The sequence below is a fragment of the Catharus ustulatus genome, chromosome 4 (genome assembly GCF_009819885.2).
Source record: "Catharus ustulatus isolate bCatUst1 chromosome 4, bCatUst1.pri.v2, whole genome shotgun sequence".
NCBI classification, from domain to species: Eukaryota; Metazoa; Chordata; class Aves; order Passeriformes; family Turdidae; genus Catharus; species Catharus ustulatus.
In genome coordinates this window covers 57,319,620-57,338,718 of record NC_046224.1, presented here as the reverse complement: position 1 = coordinate 57,338,718, position 19,099 = coordinate 57,319,620, and the positions used below count along the sequence as shown (strand labels likewise).

At 40.2% G+C, this 19,099-nt stretch overlaps 1 protein-coding gene across 6 annotated transcripts in view; it reads right to left on the bottom strand.

Moving 5' to 3' along the window:
* BICD1 (BICD cargo adaptor 1) overlaps positions 1 to 19,099 on the bottom strand; it is a 167,398-nt gene that overhangs the window by 28,053 nt on the left and 120,246 nt on the right. For all 6 annotated transcript variants that reach the window (XM_033057361.1, XM_033057363.1, XM_033057362.2 and 3 more), the window contains exons 5-6: positions 12,123 to 13,217; positions 6,393 to 6,544 (exon numbers count right to left, since the gene is read on the bottom strand). In XM_033057361.1, the coding sequence (XP_032913252.1) occupies positions 6,393 to 6,544; positions 12,123 to 13,217 (1,247 nt within the window). The remainder of the gene's footprint in view (positions 1 to 6,392; positions 6,545 to 12,122; positions 13,218 to 19,099) is intronic.

The following is a 19,099-nucleotide window of genomic DNA, read 5'->3' as shown; positions in this document are numbered from 1 at the left end:
CATTTGTCAAGAGCACCTGTGACTATATTAACAAAGTCTATGACAATGTAGCATGTTTCTGATGCAGATAAAAAGGAATTAGAGGGGAGGTATGGACCAGTTTAAACCACAAATAATAGTTTTGTGTGCCGCTTCTTCTAGTAAGTCACCATGGATTATACTATCTACCAATTAGAAAATACCATTTTCCACACACAGTAATACCCACTTCAAGAAAGTATTACAAAAGACTGCGAGTTGTTTGAACACTTGACACATCAGATTTTGTGAAATGAGAAACCTTCAGTTATTAACCCCTATTAATCATTTATTACCATGATTACCATTAGTTGCCATTAATTAAAAGGATGCTCTTCAGAAAACCCCACCCTTGGAAGTTATTTCACATTTACTGGTGAATCTCTTGGAGGTGTGTTCATTGCTATGGTCACCTATTCCTTTTAATCCTCAGCCTTTTTTACCCATGTGAAAAATTATCTTTTCAATTGCTTTAGATCTCTGAGAACTAAACCCACCTTTCTTTTAATTTTGTTAGATTTAAGACCAAATTCAATTTATTTCTTCTTTTACCAATACTTTCCAAAGTTAACAGGAAAAGTAGGCATTTCAAAATTGTTTTAAAACACTTTTTGAAGTGAAATAGCTTCAGTTCGATAGGAAAAAAACATCTAATCAGTAAGAACCAAGAGCAATAAAAATAAATGTATCCCAGCAGTGAGAGTCTTCACAGACAGCAGTACTGCCTGACCATCAGATATTTGTGGAAACACCCAAGAATTTTTCATGTTGAATTATGCAGCTTTCACCAGATCTCCTTCCCACAAGATATGGGTGAATCTAAGTAGCTTTGCTGTGTAATTGCAATTGTGTAATGGATGAGGACGTAACTTTATCGGTATCACTTAGAAAGCAAGCATAGAAAATTATTTCATCTTCCTTATCAAAATGTGTAATGCAATAAACCTTTGAATTATTGCAAACTGAGGGATGAAACTAATTTCTCTGAAATTTTAATCCTCCCCTTGGGAAACAGAAACAAAGTATACTTGAAAATGTGTAGCTAGTTATTCTTCACACACAAATACTTATATACATATTGCACTCCCCTTTTGAACAATTCAGGCACTGCAGACAAAGTTACTAAGTCAGATACAGCTTCATCTACAGTTTCAGTATTATCTTTCTTCTACAGGACCTTAATAAGCATGATTGTTGCTACCCAAGCCTTGAGGAAAAGAGATACTTATGAAATGCCAATTGGCTTAAAGCCAACTTGCATATCTATTTCTGGTCGAAGCTGTGAGATGCCTGTTGATGCCTAAGTCAGTTTCCTTGACAGAGACATGAAATCATCAATCTGAATATTATAGTAATTCCTATTTCAAATTAATTTACTTTAATGTCTGTGTTATTGTCAGAGTTCTAAAGCCTCCTTCTTGTAACCAGGTGGGTCTTGTATCCATGCCCTTTATTCTCTCCAGCTTTCCTCTTTGTCCAGGAGACCTCTTTTGTTTCCAAATACGTTTCCTGTTGAAAATTTTCAGATGTAACACCTGCAGCAACACCTGTGGCACACTGCCACTAGAGGAATGAATTGCCCTCCTTTACTATGCCAATAAATCAATTTTGGTTTTGGAAAAATATTGATTTTTCTCAGGTCTTAGAAGGTTTTCTTGGTATTTGTGCATCTGATTTGTAAAACAACCCAACTGAACAGTTAAGAAACAAGCGCCATAAAGGTGGACATTACTAAAGCAGTCCTAGATGAACCTGCTATGAACTATATCAAGCTGTCTTGAGAAATCTGGATATCCTATTACTTTACATCCATGCTAGTAGCTGGTCTCATACTTGAGACAAAACCAATCTCATTAATGCATTTTCCAACTGCTCTGATTAATTACATGTCCTCATGTCCTTCCTATAAGTGTCCCAATAAGAGCAAGCCCACTTTTTTTTTTGAGAAAGTGTTCAGAAAGGTTAAACCTAAATCACCCAAGTAAAGGCCTCAATTAACTTTAGAAACTGCTGAATTAACAGCATCTAATCTCCTGGAATTTTTCAGCAGAGAAGGTTATTCCATGTAGTGGGAGGTAAACTACTGCCTGCAGCCATACCATTTCCCTTTACTGAAATATTCTCAGCTATGTGCAAGTGTGGGATAGAAGGAGAAGCATTTCCAATTAAAAAAGAAAAAAGCATTGCACACATCTATATTGCCTTTCACCCACACACTGGATAAACACTCATCAAGTTTAACAGAAGGAAGAAAAAGGTTAAGGACCTCCAAAAAGAAAAAGGTAAAGAGCTCTGGCACAGCAGAGCAGGGCTCCAAGAGACTCCGTGGCTCTGAATGGGTCTTTCAGGATGGTTTAAATAGTGATATCAAAAGTTAGGTTATGTCCTCCTGAGTCAGAACTCTTCCCCAAATTTCCCTCTTGTCCCAGGACAGGTTGTAAGCTGCAAGTGACTGTTACATAAACAGCACTGTTTTCTTGCTGTCTGCTGGTGTACTTAGAGTAAAAGTCAAGGTTTCACCTATTTTTCATTTCTCTCATCTCAGAAAGGAGGCAGACAGACACATAAGCCCACTTCTTTTTTATGAACTGATCCAAGAAGCTTATATAGGATTTTAAGGGATTTCTGGTTCCATCCATCCTTCTTGTCTAGGAACATAAACCAAATATCAAATCAGGCTTAGGAGTAATTTAGGTAACATAAATCATAGCAGAGCTTGAGCTAAAACCTGGTGACACTGACAGTGACAGGTCCCTGCTCTAACCATATAATCATAATTCTCTTCTGTTCACAATGTTTTCTCAGCTCCAAGATGTGTCCAATCTTCCTACTCAGTCTCTTCAGCACACATTTTTCTTTCAAAATTACTGCAAGAAGATATTTTGATAAAGAATAAAATTCATGCATGCAGTGTCAGGACTGTGGCAATACCACAAGCAATATTTTCTGCTCTCTCCTGTTACACATCTCTATTTAGGCTGGGAAAGCAAGCAGTGTAAGGACTCAGTGAAGTTTGCTTCCTGAATCACTTTAGGATTCTGTTTAAAAGTGGTTCCTTCTCTCCTTCAGCACACTACTTCCTCCCACAGGACAACACCCAGTCTAGACTGGAAAACTCATGTTTTAAATAATTATTTATTGCTCATCTGAATGAGTGCTGCTCGCTGCTTCACAAACTCACAGCTCTCACCCTGGGTCAGCAACTCAGGATTAGAGTGAGGGGAAACAACAGAAGAGGCAGGAAAGGATTCTCTGGGAATACCAGAAGCAGCCCGTGACAAAATAAGCAAATTAAAGGTGGCACACGGCCCTGGCATCTAATAGAAACTTCAGCTCTGCTTTGACAACCCCTTGAACCCCATGAAAGAGATTTTATGTGCTCTGTTCTTCCAAAAGAGGTGTTCTGGGAAATACCCTAGACAGGTCCAAAGCACATAAATCCCAGAAAGGGATCACAAGGCTAATGAAAAGGGAAGGAGGAAGATGTAGAAATCAGAATCTCACAGATTTTTGGGTCAAATAAGCTGCTCCAGAAAGAAAAAGGGCAAAAGTAGAGGGACAAGCAGGACAGAAAGACTTTTGACACAAAAGAACTGAAAAAAGAACTTAAGGAGTGAAGGATGAACAAGTGTCAGAAAAAACACAGAAGAAAACAAGCTCCTGCTTTCTACACAGGGGAGGGGAGCTTTGGAGGAAAGTGTCAACTTTGCTATTTTGACCAGGAACAGATGTGCTGCGCTCTCTTTATAATGTGTGCTATGACCTTTATCCAGTGTATTTGAGGAAGGAGCCATACAGTTCAACACCAGATGAGCATCCACTTGGAGACAAAAATGGTTTATGGAAAGAGAAAGAATATTGTTCTATCAAACAGAATAAGCAACCATTTTCAGATCCATACTACAATTTCACTATCATAAGGATGATCTTCCTATGGTACAAATTCAGGAGTATCATGTGATGCACTATAACCATGGAAACCAATGTTTTATTCAACTAAAGACTAAACAATTCCTTTTTTATGCTGAAGGTTGCTACTGCATCTAATGTTACTACACAAAAATCTTACAGGCTTTTATTTTCAAATAGATTTCTCTTCCTCAAAAGACTTGTAGAGTATATCAACTCTCTGTCATTTAAACAAATGCTCTACAAAATGGATTTCTGGGAATGAGTCAATGATTTGACCATTTAGGAAGACTTATTTAATTATAAAGGCCATTAAACTCCATGCTAGGGAAGAAAAATTACTATTTTATAACAGAAAAATCTATAGGAGTATAATTATGTGGAAGACCTTGTAGTGAATAATATTTCATAACTGTGCTCCTAGAATACAGGGCAAAACTTAGGATGTCAAGGGCAGGAATATATCCCATAGGCCATACATTAAGTGTTTAATCACTACTACATGGACTTCACCAACAGCAGTCAATTCCTTGGGTGGAGTTTATCTCTAGTAACATTAGAAATTTTTAACCTAACAATTTGCAACTCGGCAAGTCACACAGACTCCCTTTATTGTTCGCAGAAGAGGAACAGAGGTTTCTTTCCATTCTACACACAAGATACCTATAAAAGATACCTGGATGAGTGGCATCAGTGAAGCCTAATTCTCACAAAGGGGATGCTGCTGCCTCCCATCAGCTCTAGGATATGCCTTTAACCCAACAGAGGGGTTCAGGATGCCCAAATTGGATAAGGAGAATTCAGTACACCAACAATCTAACATTCCCTTCAATTAACTTCTAAAGCTTTGCAAACTACTTTTACCTCATATGTTGAAGATTTATGGCCCATGCAAGACCCTTGTTTGCTTTACGCTCACGATGCCACTCCTCTGCTCCAGAGTTACCCACCTTCCACGAGCTCTAACAGAGTTAGAACATTCCTGTGTCTCCTAGAGTAAGGAGGTTGCAAGGAAAGGTCAACACAAGTATTTCCAGCACACACACAGAACTCTCCTTTCTGGAAGAAAATGTTTAGATGCCAATGAAATCAATCAGGCTACCTTGGTTCACACCACCTGCTGAGCTGGTTCTTCATTCCCATTACGTCGCTACATGCACTCTTCTGGCGATGGACCTATGATGAATTTGTACACAGCACCAATGTCATGACAATAAATGCCCCTTTTCTCCTTCCTTCCCACTTCTCCCAGCTGCTGCTGCCACTGTCACTAAGCAAAAAATCATCTTAGAAGGCTGGAAGTGGCAAGACGGCAGTGCCAACAGCACAGAAGAGATGTTGGTAGAAGGCACAAAGATGTCTTATCATTTATAGACTAAAACACAAACAAGAAAGGTGTACTGTGTTTGACAATAAGAGGGGAAAAAAGAGTCTTTGAGTATTTCCAAAATAAGAATTTATTGATGAAAATATTGGATCTTTTAAAAATTTTACTTTTAGGTAACCTTTTAAAAAGCAGCTAAGATGAGATGACACAGCCTTAAGCTGTGCCAGGGAGGTCTAGGTGGTCATTAGGAAGAATTCCTTCACAGAAAGGGCTATCAGACATTGGAGTGAACTCCCCAGGTAGGTGGTGGAGTCAGCATCCCTGGGGGTGTTTAAAGAAAGCCTGGACATGACTCAGTGTCATGGTCCAGATCACAAGGCAGTGTTGGGTTATAGGCTGGACTCAGCCCCAGAAGTATTTCAAACCTAGTTGATTCTGTGATTCCATAAAAAACCAAAAGCTCTTCTGAAGAAGATGTAGGAGAAAGAAAGATGAAAGTTGATTAATTACCGTCCTGCCAGGAGGAACTATGTTACAGAAGATAAGTGAAGCTTTTATCCTGTGAAGGAGAAGATAATAAATTGAACATCACAGTGGGAGAAAATAAGAATTTATGCTGGAGTGGCCTTACAATAATTAGCACTGGATTACAGCATAGGCTGGTTGATTAAATAGATTTTACTACTGGTAAGTAATAAATCTCACTGTAATGAAAATCTGGGGTTCTGAAGATCATCATTAACCATACAATAGCTTTACATTACAGAATCACTGTGTACTTCTGAATGGAAAAATCAGCCACATAAATCCACTATTTGATTTTCACTTTAAAAAACCCTATAAATGCAAATATGCTGGAGGCCTATATTGTCATTTATAACACTTTACTCAAGGTTGTATTGACATTGCTATTCTTCAGCTTTATTTTCCAAGACACATGTCTCAGCAGCACTTGAAAGCTTGCAAGTTTTTCACCATGTGCATTCTAGGACTCATTCACCTTCATCCAGCAAAACCCTGACCATGCAGAAAATAATTTCTCTATCCTCCTAAGCACCCAACATAGACAGCTAAGTGTGTTCTCACTTAGCACACACGTTTACAGTGCAGATCCAGACAACACCACCACTTCCCTTACCTGGTTGCAAACATTGCTCTCAAGGATGAGAAGGTTGCTGCATCTTCCTTCAGAGCCTTTAGTTCATTCCGTAGTTTGGTCATGGTCTCAGTCACCATTGCTTTTTCATTTTCATATTTGTTCTTCAAATTGGCCAGTGCCACTTCAGCTGTCTAAAAACACAAACAAGGATATGTGTTTATGAGACAGAGGTCTGAGAACAGCTAAAATCCCATGCCTGATTTTGGTTTTGGTGTCCTTCATTCACAGAGTATAAGAAATGAAACCTGATCTTCATTGTACTGCACACTTTAACTTCTTTTAAGTTGTACTCCATGAAACCAGGAAAAGGAGAAAGCAGCTTAAAGGACAAAGTCCATTTCAGTGGCTTGCAACTGACAGCAACTCAACACCTAAAGTATCTCTGCAAAACTCTGCAGCTGTATGGGAAGGGCTCAGGCAACTGAGTAAACTTACTACAGGAGCTGCTACCACACTGTTTGAGCTGCAATAAACAACCAAGTGCGTCTCCTAGCCACTTTGCTAACAGGACACAGCACACGAGGTTCAGCCTCTGGAGCCAAGTTGTGAATCACCATGTTTGGCCTCAAGCCTCCTGCTGGCTGAGGCTTTCCCTGGGCACAGGGATGGCCAGGACCTGACAGCTTGTTTTATGCCTGAGAACTGGCAGTGTTCACTGCTGTGCAAACCAGCATTATTTCAGCAGTTTTAACCATCACCAAAAAAAAAAAAAAAGTGTAAATGACAGTTTCCATTTAACAAGAATGCAAGGCTTTGTATTTGTGCCATTCCCAAATTTTTGCTGCTCCCTTCATTCTGTTTTAAATTTCATCCATTAAATTTCTTTAATTCACTATTGTACTGCTTTTAATAGTTGCATTTGTCTTATCTTTGCAAGACTTGAATATTCTATTTTACCCATTAATTTAGTGTCACTTTGAAGTTATTCAAAATACACAGTTTTATAGAGGCTTTATACGCACTGCTGCCTGAGACATTTAAAAATATTGCCTTTGAATTAAATGAAGACAAATTTGCTTCTTTTTACATTTATTCAGAGGGTGTTATGGTTGTTTTCTGCACTTCATTTAGTGCATAATAAGTTGCAGCAATTCACACAGGCAATCATTTTCCCCTGTTGATCTTATGGGCTCTTGAGCCACCACCAGGGGAGAGAAGCTTAGAAGAACATTAGGTTAAAGCAACCAGCAAGGGAACAGGACAAAAGATGGTAATGGCCAAACAGTTGGAAACCTATTTCAAACTCAGTTTTCCAAAACTCAATACATTTCCCACTAATAATGTCTCCTAACAAAAGGATGCGTTAGAATATCGTACTAAATTACAACTTAATTTATTTGTGTTTTGTTAAGTAACAGTACTAATATAATAAATTTTTAAATTGTATACTCACCAATAATGTTATTACTTTTACACCAATTTACATTAGGAGAACAGATTTTTAAAGGGCAGTACAAGTAACCACGTATCATTTTAAACAGATGCACTTTTCCAATCCAGATTTGAAATCGCCAGCAATACATGTTAAAATTATCAATCACTTAGGGATCTATTTAAAATCAATTCTGCTTTTTTCAACCCTGCTGATACTGATTTTGCTGCAGTGTGAGATGGTGGACACCAGCCTATGTATGTGTATCTTGGAAGGATAAAGCAGAAATCATCAGCTTTTTGTCTGTTTTCAGCCATGACCAAAAATTTGCACTCATAACTCAAGAGTAATTTACACATCACTGGAATTATGCACAATGGTCCCACAGATTGTGATGCCCATGTTTTAGTTTGGATATCAGGGTAAGTTAATGGACATGCAATACTACAGGATGAAAATATAGTTTACTTCATGAATAAAAGTAACAGAGGAAGGACTGTGTCAAATCTTCAAACTTTTTTTTTTCCTATTAGAGTTTCCTATAAAACAACAGTTAGAACAAAGCATAAGTTTCAAATCCTGTGGGAAATACTTCATGTCTCTCCATGCGCCAACCAAGCTGCTAAGGACGTCCCTCCTGAAAGTCTTCTTTAAGAAATGGGCACAAGTGCTCTGCTAGAGAAGCAAATAAAACTAACAAAAAAAGTGGGTTTAGCAACAAAAGAAAAAAGGGGAGCACAAGCTGAGAAAGTTCCTCTTGGAAATTTGGGGAGCCTGAAGAGACAGGAAACTTGCCTGAATCCTGAGAACACCCTGAAGCCTGAATGTGTAATGGAGAGTGGGATGGAGGATAGAAGAGGAACTCAGCCTCCATCTATCAGAGACACTTAAGAATGTCTGGTCACCTCAGCTGTACTGTCACACTGCCAAACTAACAGGGACAAAATGAAGACACAGTTTCATGTTACTTCTCCTCCTCCAATGCCAGCTCTTGTTGAAATAATTTCTGTTTGCTCCCCATCTCTGCCAAGCTCCAAAATTGTACCCATTAAGCCATACATGCCTGACTATGCCTGAAACCACTTCTGTAGGATAATCTAGATTTAGGTAATCTAGGACAGTGTATACAAAGTGTTTTCTGAAAGGAAGGAAGGGGCAAATAAAAGCCTTCATCTCTGAGTAGTGAGTGCCACAAGGAAGCAGATGCCCAGGATCTGGTTTCAACAGCTCTTTCTGAAGCACTTGTTTTAAAGCTGCAAAAAAAATTATCAGAAAAATCAGAGAACTTTTTTCCACATAAAAATGCAATCTCTCAACACACAAGTAGATGGGGAGTAGAAGAAAAAAGATGAAAACACAGGGGTAGGGAGAAAACATGAATATTCTTCAGAGAATTAAATAATCCAGTAAGACAGCAGAAGTGCTCATGACACTCTTTTCAGACCAGTCATGCCGAGGAACTGGGCTACTGAACTACCCAGGCTCTCAGCCAGCCGCCTGCAGACATGGGATTGATGGCTCGTGCAGCATTTACCGCGTAGAAGAAATCATCTGGAAATGACAGCAACGCCAGGAGGGAGCAGAGAGCTCCAACGATGGACTCCAGCGGGGTGTGAAGTACCAGCGAGGAAAAGAGAGCTGGGGAACACACAGAGCTCAGCTCCTTCCCCATCCCCACAGCTCAGCCCTGGAGGTGAATAGGCTGACATGAGCACACAACCGCCGCCCAGCACATCAAGCACTGCCAGAACTAACAAAGCCCTTTCCATCCTCCTCTGTATCTTACAGAAGAGATGTTTGCCTAAACTGAGCCTAAAGGTTGCCATCTTCATCCTGAAATCTGTGAATGAATCTCATTTTCTAAGGCAGCTTTGTATCTCATTTACTTTATATCAGTAGTGTGAAGAGCAAACCAGCTAAAATAATTGTTAATAAATATTAAATCCTACACTGGTAGGATTTTTATTTCACACAGAAAAGCAGGAAACTAGCCTGTATTTTTAGGTCTTTTCATCAACCTCTCTTTCACAGCAGAAATTCAACTGTGTTCTGTCCACATACCAGAGCATTTGTTTATTGATAAATTCTGTATGTCTGGGATAATCAAGATATTTTTTCTGAAGGACTTTTATGGATATTGCAGTTATGGGAGCTGGAGACACCATAGTTGCAGCAAATGCAGACACAAAGGTCTTGCTGACTCAATTCTGTCTTATTGAACTATTTACCTATGAAAACAACTGATCAGCTTTCCATCAGAACTTTGGGATATTAAATTCTCCTCACAGGCAGCTTTGCTTTCTGATTGCTCTTAGAAATCGATATCAAACCCATTATTTAACCGGTCCTAAAAGTTACTACATCATTAATTTGATTTTATGTTATCACTTATGCTACCTGTTAATGTTTATTCCACTAGTCTGGTGAAGACGCAGTAATTTGGGCTATGCATAAATGGATGCATAAATCAAGACAAGGTAAGCTAGCAAGCCAGCAAGATCTATATGCCTTGCTTTCTCGGGCAATCAATTTAATATTTCATTTTCATGGATTTAGGTTTGCATCTTCTTACACCAAATCTTGCTCTCTTTTTCCTGCTAGAGTTTTCTGAAATCTAAAATGCTTATTTGCAAATACTACTGACCAACACTATATACCAGCTGTGTCTTCCTAATTAAGGGTGTTTTTTCACTAAAGTACAGCCTAAAATACCAGACCAAAGGAAGGGTCCCACAAGGGTAGAACATCTCCAGACTTTTGCTTCTTAGAAACTTACTCTTTTGAAGGGGAACACCTCAAGACAATCAATGCCTTTTTTTTCTGAGCATGAGTCAAAACATGAATTTTGGTTCTGGGATACATCTACCACTTGAGGCTAGCACATAATAAATCACTCTTCCCCTCTCCAACATTAAATTTCTCCTTCCCTGGACATTGTTATGTCTTTTAGTTTGAAAGTCTGCGGAAGCTGATATCAGATTTGTGTGAACAACTATTTTGAGTTTCTGTATCCAGTTGTACAGTTACCAATATCTATGCTGCTAGCCAATAAATAAAAAATTAGTTAATAGCAGCACCTTAGTCAGCAAATCTATCTTTTCCATTTCAGTGAGCATGCCTTAGCATAATGCATTATTTCTGACAGCAATAAAAGAGTGAGACTGAGATATATCTTCTGGTAGTAGCAAAAAATAAATTATAGCTCCATGCTAATGGGAAAAAACATTAATTTGGAATCACAGAATGTATACTCACATACATCAATTCCATCCAAATTACATTTTAATTACATGGAAAATCCACATATAATTGCTCAGAGCTATTATTACTTAGCTAGAGATGGTATTTAATTAATTGAGTTAATATTTAACATGTGTTGTATTAGGGGGGATGCTATAAAAGACTCAATATATTGAAATACTGCTGCAATTAAAAAATCCCCAGTACCCTATGCAGTTACAGATACAACAGTCAAATAAACGTGAAATTGTAACTTCAGAGTAGTTTAATATTGGGAATTTTAACACTGAAATCCCATCACTGTCAACAGCTAATAGTGTGCCAAGCTGTTAACCAGGATTCAAGCCCCCATGTGGTGATCATTGCATTATTTTCAGATAAGGAAAGTGCCAGCCAATCTAGAACGAAATCACTGCCACTGCAGCCCTTTGCATTCATACTTAATTCCGGGCAAAAAGAGATGCATCAAAGTAAATAAAACTATTTGCATGTTTAAATTTAGATTTTTTTTACAGTTTTTTCAGACCTAGAATCTAATGGATACCAAGGGCTTGATAGATATACTATGCAACAAAAATTAACAGTACTCTTGAAGAACATTGCAAGAGATGGATTTCTTTGGGCATTTGATATCAGGTACTATAATTTTTGGCTTCTTTTCATTGGTGGAACATCAAAAATAAAGTGGTTGGGTGAATTTCTTTTAAGATTTGAAAAAAATTCAAAGTAATACCTTGAAGGTTTTTATTCTCCTAAATAGGAGGGCACACCACTGAGAGCCTCTCCAGGTAAGTTCTATTTTGTTTCCCAACTCTGGTAATCTTAAAACAGTTTGTGATAACACCAGCAACATAGCTGAACAGTAGCTGGTCCCTGCCTACACCTTTGCTGAGTGAATGGTGGGTGCTGAGAAAAGCAGAATTGAAGTGCTTAAAGAGGAGGCTGGAAGGGGAGGGAAAAAAGGTGTGTCCTTGCTGTGATTAACTGAGAGGCTAAATAATCTGTGAGTAAAACTTCTCCTCCAAAATACCCCTGGGAAAGCCTGTAAGTGACCTGTAAAAATAACAGACATTTCTGAGTGTTTACGAGCACCTTACCTGCTTGTTGGCTTTCAGCACTGCTCTCAAGGTCGCGATCTGCTCTCGCTTTGTACTCAGCAGCGACTTCAGCTTCAGGATCTCCTCCATTAAGGCCTCCTTGTCCTTGTCGATCATGGGTGCCAGCTCGCGGGCTGCAGCCCGCTGGCGCGACAGCTGCAGCGACCGATCCACAGCCTTCTGCAAGTGCTTGATTTGGTCCCTTATTATGGCATTGAGGTTGTAGATGTTCATAGGCTCTTTGCGGATGTCACTGGTGTCAGACACAGGGGAGGAAGGAGGGGCTGTGATGACAGGAGAAATGGAAGGTGTTTTTGTTGGACTCTGTTCCTTGCTGGGCTCTGTGGCCTCTTTCGTCACCTGCTCGGTCGGGGTCCGGGCCTCTACGGGCGATGCCACCCCCCGCCTGGCGAGTCGTGGGGAAAGGAGACCTCGAGGGTCATCCGGCCCCTTGAGGCTCCCACTGCGAGTGACTCTGCTCTGCCTGTAATAGTCCAACATGACCCTGTTTGGCGTCTCGTTGTTGCACAGGCAGACGTGGTGGTACAGCTGAGCCAGCTCCTCGCTAAAAGTCACCAGCTCATCCTGGGCAGTGTTAAGGGTATTGTGATTTTCGTTTGCTATGCTTGTCATCCTTTGTAACTCCTTTTCCATGTGGACCATTTTTTCCTGGCTTTCCTTGGTTGATTTCTCCAAGCTTGTCACCTGCTCATCATATGTCTGGATTCTGCTCTCATACTTGGCCTTCTCTTCCGTGTAGTTTTCCACATACTTATTATATTTCTCCTTTAAGGCTTTGATTTCTGCTTTAAGGTCTATCACCTCAGTAACAGCTACTTTGTATTTACATTCCAGGATCTCCAAGCCATTAATGTCCACTTCATAGTCATGCGCTTCCTCGCTGGAATCTCGGCCCTTCTCACAATCAAGCTCAACTTTCAGCTCCTTGTTGCTCTGCAGGCCCCTCATGGCGTTGACGTGCTCGGTGAGCCTGTGCACGCGCTCGTGCTGCTCTGTCAGGGCTCCCTTGGTGTGCTCCAGCTGTGTCTGAGACTCCTGGAGGTTGGCCAGGAGAATGGCCTTCTCTCGCTCCACCTGCAACAGAGTCAGAGTGAGAAACCCAGGATCACAGTCATCTTCATCTCTTCCACCCCACCACTGACTCCAGCTTAAGGGCTTCCTCATTCTACCCATATATACCTAAATCATAAAATTAATTTCTAGAATACTGTATAACTCTCAGAGGCTTAGGAAGTCCCAGCCTCTGTTACAACTTCCAGTATCACTAGGTCACAATTTTCTGTGCTGTCCACTGAAGAATCACCAAGTGCCCCAGAACTGTCTCATCAGCTAGAGTGATAATACAGGATTTGTTAGAACATATATTCCCTGAACACAGAAACTGCATTGCTGTCAACTGTAAGTAATTTCTCAATAGAGTTTGAATGTACATTTCACTTTAACAGTACTACCAATCTTTCACAATATTCATTTGTATCTTTGAACTGCTGCACACTTTCGTGGAGGAAAATACAGTAAAAAACCAGCTATATACATTTCGACTGATTAAATAACCTACTGCGTGGAAATTTAACACTGTGCAGGACTGAGCACATGCAACTACCAGGAGTGCCCATCCCCAGCACTTATCTGTAAGCAAAATCCATCTGTTTAAATTCAAGCCAGGAAAAGCAGGACTTGTGGTGTAACTAGCAACCCGCTGGTTATGGCCTAGTAAGCTTCTTTCCAAATATCCACAGAGAAATGGGGATGCTAAACAACAGAAGAAATCATTGTCCTGGGGTAACTTTATGGTGCTTGTATCCCCAATCATCTGTTCCGTGGGCGTTGAATATTGAGCTCTGCAGCTCTAAGAGTTCCAGGAGTGAAGGGGGAGAGAAGAGGCGCAGAGTTTGTTATCAGACACTGCACTCGCTCCCCCGCATCCTTCACACAGACTGTGCTGTCTGCAGTAGACAACAGGAAAGAGGTCTCCTTAGTTTCTGGCTAGCTGAGGCAGAGAAGTTCCCTGGACTGTGGTTTTTTTTCCTTTTTCTTGGAATTGTCCCAACCTGCCCTGGACTGAAAACCCGTGGGGAGCACCCGGAGCTCACACCTGTGGCCATGGCACTTCCCAGGACTGAGAACAGCCTGAGTGAGCCAGGATGCACCCACGGAAGGGACTCTTCTGAATTTATCATCTCCTCGGAGCAGCCAGAGGTTTTGGTTTAGTATTGTTCATTTTTGCACTGAGAAGTGCTTTGCCCGTTAAATAAACACTTTTTTTCCACTTCCCTCCGAGGAAATCTTTTCCCAAAGCAGTTGAAGAAGGGACCCCTTGAATCTGTTTCCTAGAGTAACCCCGCTGGGAAGTTTCCTCCCAAATTTGCCCTAAATCGCAAGACCACATTAATTGGAGCTTAACGTGGGGTGTTGCTCGGCTGCATTCCGTTCGGGGGAGAAACCCGGCTCAGCCCCATCGCCCCCCGGCCCCAGGGTCACGGCGGGCAGGCCGGGCCCAGCCCGGTCGGGCCCGAGGGGAGCGGCAGGACGGCCCTGCCCGGAGCTGCTCCGGCGGTGTGAGCAGCACAGCATTCCTGCCGGGGAACGGGAGCAGCCAGGATCTCAGTGCCGATGGCCTCCTGCCCTGGCAATCCAGCCCTGCGGGACGGCCCCAGCACCGGGCTGCACCAAGGGGCCAGGCCCGGCTCTCACCTGTGCCCGGCCGGCAGGGAAAAAGAGTTTCCCGCGGGTTTTCGTCCGTACGTGTGTGCTTCACAAAGAGGCATAAACCTTCTCATTGGTGTAACAATGTGTCAGTATTAAAAACCAGACACTGATTGGTCTTTGTCAGGTTCAAAGGAGGATGCCCCGTCTCGGCAGGTAAAAATTTCGGGAAATCTTTATAAAGCACCACTTTTGTGAAGGACACCTCTAGAAATTTTAGCGCACCGCAATTTCAAAGCAAGGGAAGAAGACAAGTTTGATCTGCTCAGGTTTTTGGTACTCGTTATAACACCCATGAAAGACTTCCAAGTTTTAACTTTAATTCTCCAACCTTTTCCTGTGCCTTTGTCCTGGTTCTGAGGTGTGAATTGGGAAGCAGAGGAATGCTTACAGAAATAAGATCCTTCTTCCTTTCATGAATTTTACAATAAGTCCCTGAGCCTGCCAGGTTTACTGCTCTTCTCTCCCTCTTTCAGAATCTCAGCACATGCAGTGAAAATGGCACTTCCCTTAATGAGTGGTGGATTACTAATCCTGAAAAGTTAAAGCTTTCAGTGATGAAGAAACCTTAAAAAATAATAAAAAAAAGAAGCAAACACGAACTTACCTTCCCTAGCTGTAGTATGCAGAAGAGAATCAAATTAGCCACCACAAATATTAGTAAAGGAAAAGCCTTTGAGAAACTGAGAAGGTACTAATACCATCTCACAAAATGTTCTGAGCAATGCTTCAAACTCTTGTTTCCTCTTAACCAGGCTTTTGAGCCACAGCTACTACTGAGAAGTACTAAGACATTTGAGCACACTGTGATCCCTTGGTTTCACAGACAGGCTCCACTAGGATCTGTAATCAATTGCAGGTAGAAAATGTACAAATAAGAATAGAAGCTGTAATAAAAACAGCTAAAAAAATCAGCCTACTTTTCTTCTCTACAGGGGACTGATGCCTTAAGAATTAAAAAAAAAAAAAAAAAGGCAACCCTCATCATTATTTTATGATCCAGGAAGAGTCTATCTCTTTAGATAGGAAGTGTTCCACTTTCAGCATTACATCATCACTGCAGAAGAGGACAGCCAAAAAACCACAAGTAATTTGGTATCCTTCTCCATTTTTCGTTCCCCTGTTGCTATCTCAGTATGTCTGCCACCTTAATTGTTGTTCAGCCCCCATGTCAACCCAATCTTGTTGAGAAAATCCAAAATACGGTAAACTTCTCTTTTGCCAAGTGCATCTTAAAAGTGATCACCTTCTACAGATCTCCTGGTCAGGCCTGTCCTGGGGACCCTCAAAGACCAGCCCAGCAGGAGTCTCTTCACCAGCTTTCCTCTTTTCTTTCATCAAGCTGCCTACCCAGGTCTGCTCTCCCTAGAAACCTTCAGCTGAACTCCAGTTGTTACCAGATGCTGTAGCAGGCTTCAGTGTTTGCTACACTGCCCTCGTCAAAAGAAGATATTTATTCCTTCAGGCTGGTAAGCTCTGCATATGCAGTTGGCTTATTAAAGTGTGTGGGTCCACTGTGGGCATGTTCACACCAACGAAGCCAATTCACTGTAGATTGCACCCATGTAAAAATAAATATTTATTTTAAAATAATATTTATTTATAACAAAGCCTTTCTGTCACAGTACAAGCTGTCTTGTTACTGGGTAACTGATTCAGCCACATATGGGAAAAGCAGCCTGGCCTGATAGACAGGCCTCCAGGGAACAGGGGAAGACAAGATTTGGAAGCAGACAGGGATTTGACCCAATGGGTTCCTGCCTGGCTGCAAAGGCTGTTGGTCAGAGAGCTGGGTAGCCTGAACTTTGAACCAATCACAAGTGCTTGCCGAGGAACATTAAGGAGGTATTTAAGGTGCAGTGGAGAACAATAAAGTGCTTTTTGTTGCATGGATCACAGAGCGACTGTCTCAGACCCGGCACCGGTCCACATTACACCTTTCCTCTGAAAAAACACCTGTGTGTTAAAGCAGCACAGTGCTTCAGTGCCTGCTTAAATTAATCAGACAAAACTGATCCTGCAGGACTACTGATCTGAGCCATTATACCTTATCATGAAGAAAAACTGTAGCAGAGCTAATCTGGATCTTGATGATAATTTCTTTTCTGACCATAAATGTGTTCTGGAAACACTCATTTCAAACAGAAAGGATTCTTTCCAGAGAAAACATTTTAAACTTTAAAAATCCATATATCAACTTGCACAGCAGTCAAAAGGAAATACACAGACCAACTCAATTTTATTCATTCTGAACCAGCAATAATGGATTAAGCTAATCCCTTTCTGTTTAAAACCATAAGCACATGCTCCTACTGCCAAGGGAAAAACCCCAAAGCTCCAGCTCAGTCCTGAGCACACCTTTTGCATATTAATGACTCTGCTGTTCCCAAACATGGTAGTAATATTTCCTGTTCTAGACAATACTGTATGCTTATTTCCACAACAAAGTTACAGCAATTCCAGGTATTTTTCAGCCCAGTTGGTGCATTTTTTTTTGACACTGAAATTGGTAGCTGTGGTAAGGATTTTTATCTTCTTAAAATGAAAATAAAAACAATTCAAATGTAGCTGTACCTATTTTGTGATGCATCCTTCCCTTCAGATTTCAGCTTGAGGAGATTTCCTTCCCAATTTGCATCTATAGTTTGCAATTATGGAAAGCAATTTAACCATAGCCATTTATGTCCTCACCTTTTTCTTTGTTTTTTTCCTTAAACAACTTCAGAATTTCAGTGAACAATTCCTGGGAGAGACTGGAACAAATTAACAGGAGAACTCATCTCAAGAACCCTGAATCTCAGCTTTTGCATATTCGCCACAAGAGTACAAAGCAGCTGAAGAAGAGTGTCAGAATCTGAGCTGCAGGGACTTTTTGTTTTTCTGCCTTTTTTAAGAGAACTTAATCTAAATTTTTCAAATGCAATATTGGCCTCAGACAAAATGGAAAGCATGACCATAGGAAGAAAAGGAGTCCTAGACTTCAAAGATGATATAGAGATTTCTTTCCACTGGACACCAAACAGGAAGAAAGGGTGCAAAGCCCTGAGCTTTTCTAGGAAAATCTTAGAATATGAAAATTTTCAGCAAGACATTTGTTACACAGCAGATATCTATATGGAAAGGTAATAGGTACAATTAAATCTCTCCTAGGGACCAGCACAGCCCATGAAGCAGCAGCATCCAAAAGCTGTACAAGGAATTCTATTTGTCACACTGTTTCAATGAAGTCTTCTCTATGAGATTGAGGAGCAAAAACAATTTGCCAGACACACTTACAAAATGGTAAATCTGAAGTTTACCTGTATTCTAAAAAAGAACCTGATGTTCTATAGTCATAAAAATAGCTCCCAATAAATGGTCAGTTCCTTCAAAAACTCTGTTCTAGTGCAGCCTCTTCACAGAAAATAGGAGGAATTAATACCAAATATTGTGATACAGCTAAATGAACACCATATGGCAAAGACACTGTAGAGGGAAAAAAAAAAATCCAATTTTGCTGATTATTTGCCTTTTGTCACCTTTTAAAAGCTGATTAAGTCTCCCATCTACCACACAGAAAACTTTTTTGCAGAATTTATTTAATTTGTATGATCTAAATTTAATTTGTGTGATGTGAATTGATGTAACTCAACAGAGATCACTTCAGCATTTTGCAGTGAGTCTTTACAGTATCTAAAGAAATCAGGCTTTCACTGAGATCCAGTCTGTCTTTTTAAACCATTAACCTTGTAACAGGATGTAAATGCCAAACAATGCTGGCCACCATTGGCACATATGTGCTGGGGCCCAGCACCAAAAAATGACCACAGATAGTTCTAACTATAGTTATAATTTCTCTTTTAGGATCCTAAATTTGTTCCTAGTGACTGTGAGAAGTCTGCATTTTTGTTTAAGAGAGATGTTTTTAACTCAGAGAAGATAATTACATTATCTTTTAGGTAGAAGTTTGCTATATCATCATGCTCAGTATTTAATAAAATCAAGAAAAAGCATACTCAAAGCAACCTTTTTCTTTTCATTTCTAAGCAACCTTCACTCAAAATTTATATTACATATATTTCATTGTAAATTATGGTTTCAAACAGAAGTGCATTTTGAAATGTGAACATTTCAAAGCATTTCTTTTGAAACTGTGTTTTTAAAATTTTAACATTGTATTTCTGAATCAAATTAGAAGCTGCATATAATGTAAATATCAACATATTATACATATATGTATATGTTCTTCTAGGTGCATATTTGTACATATG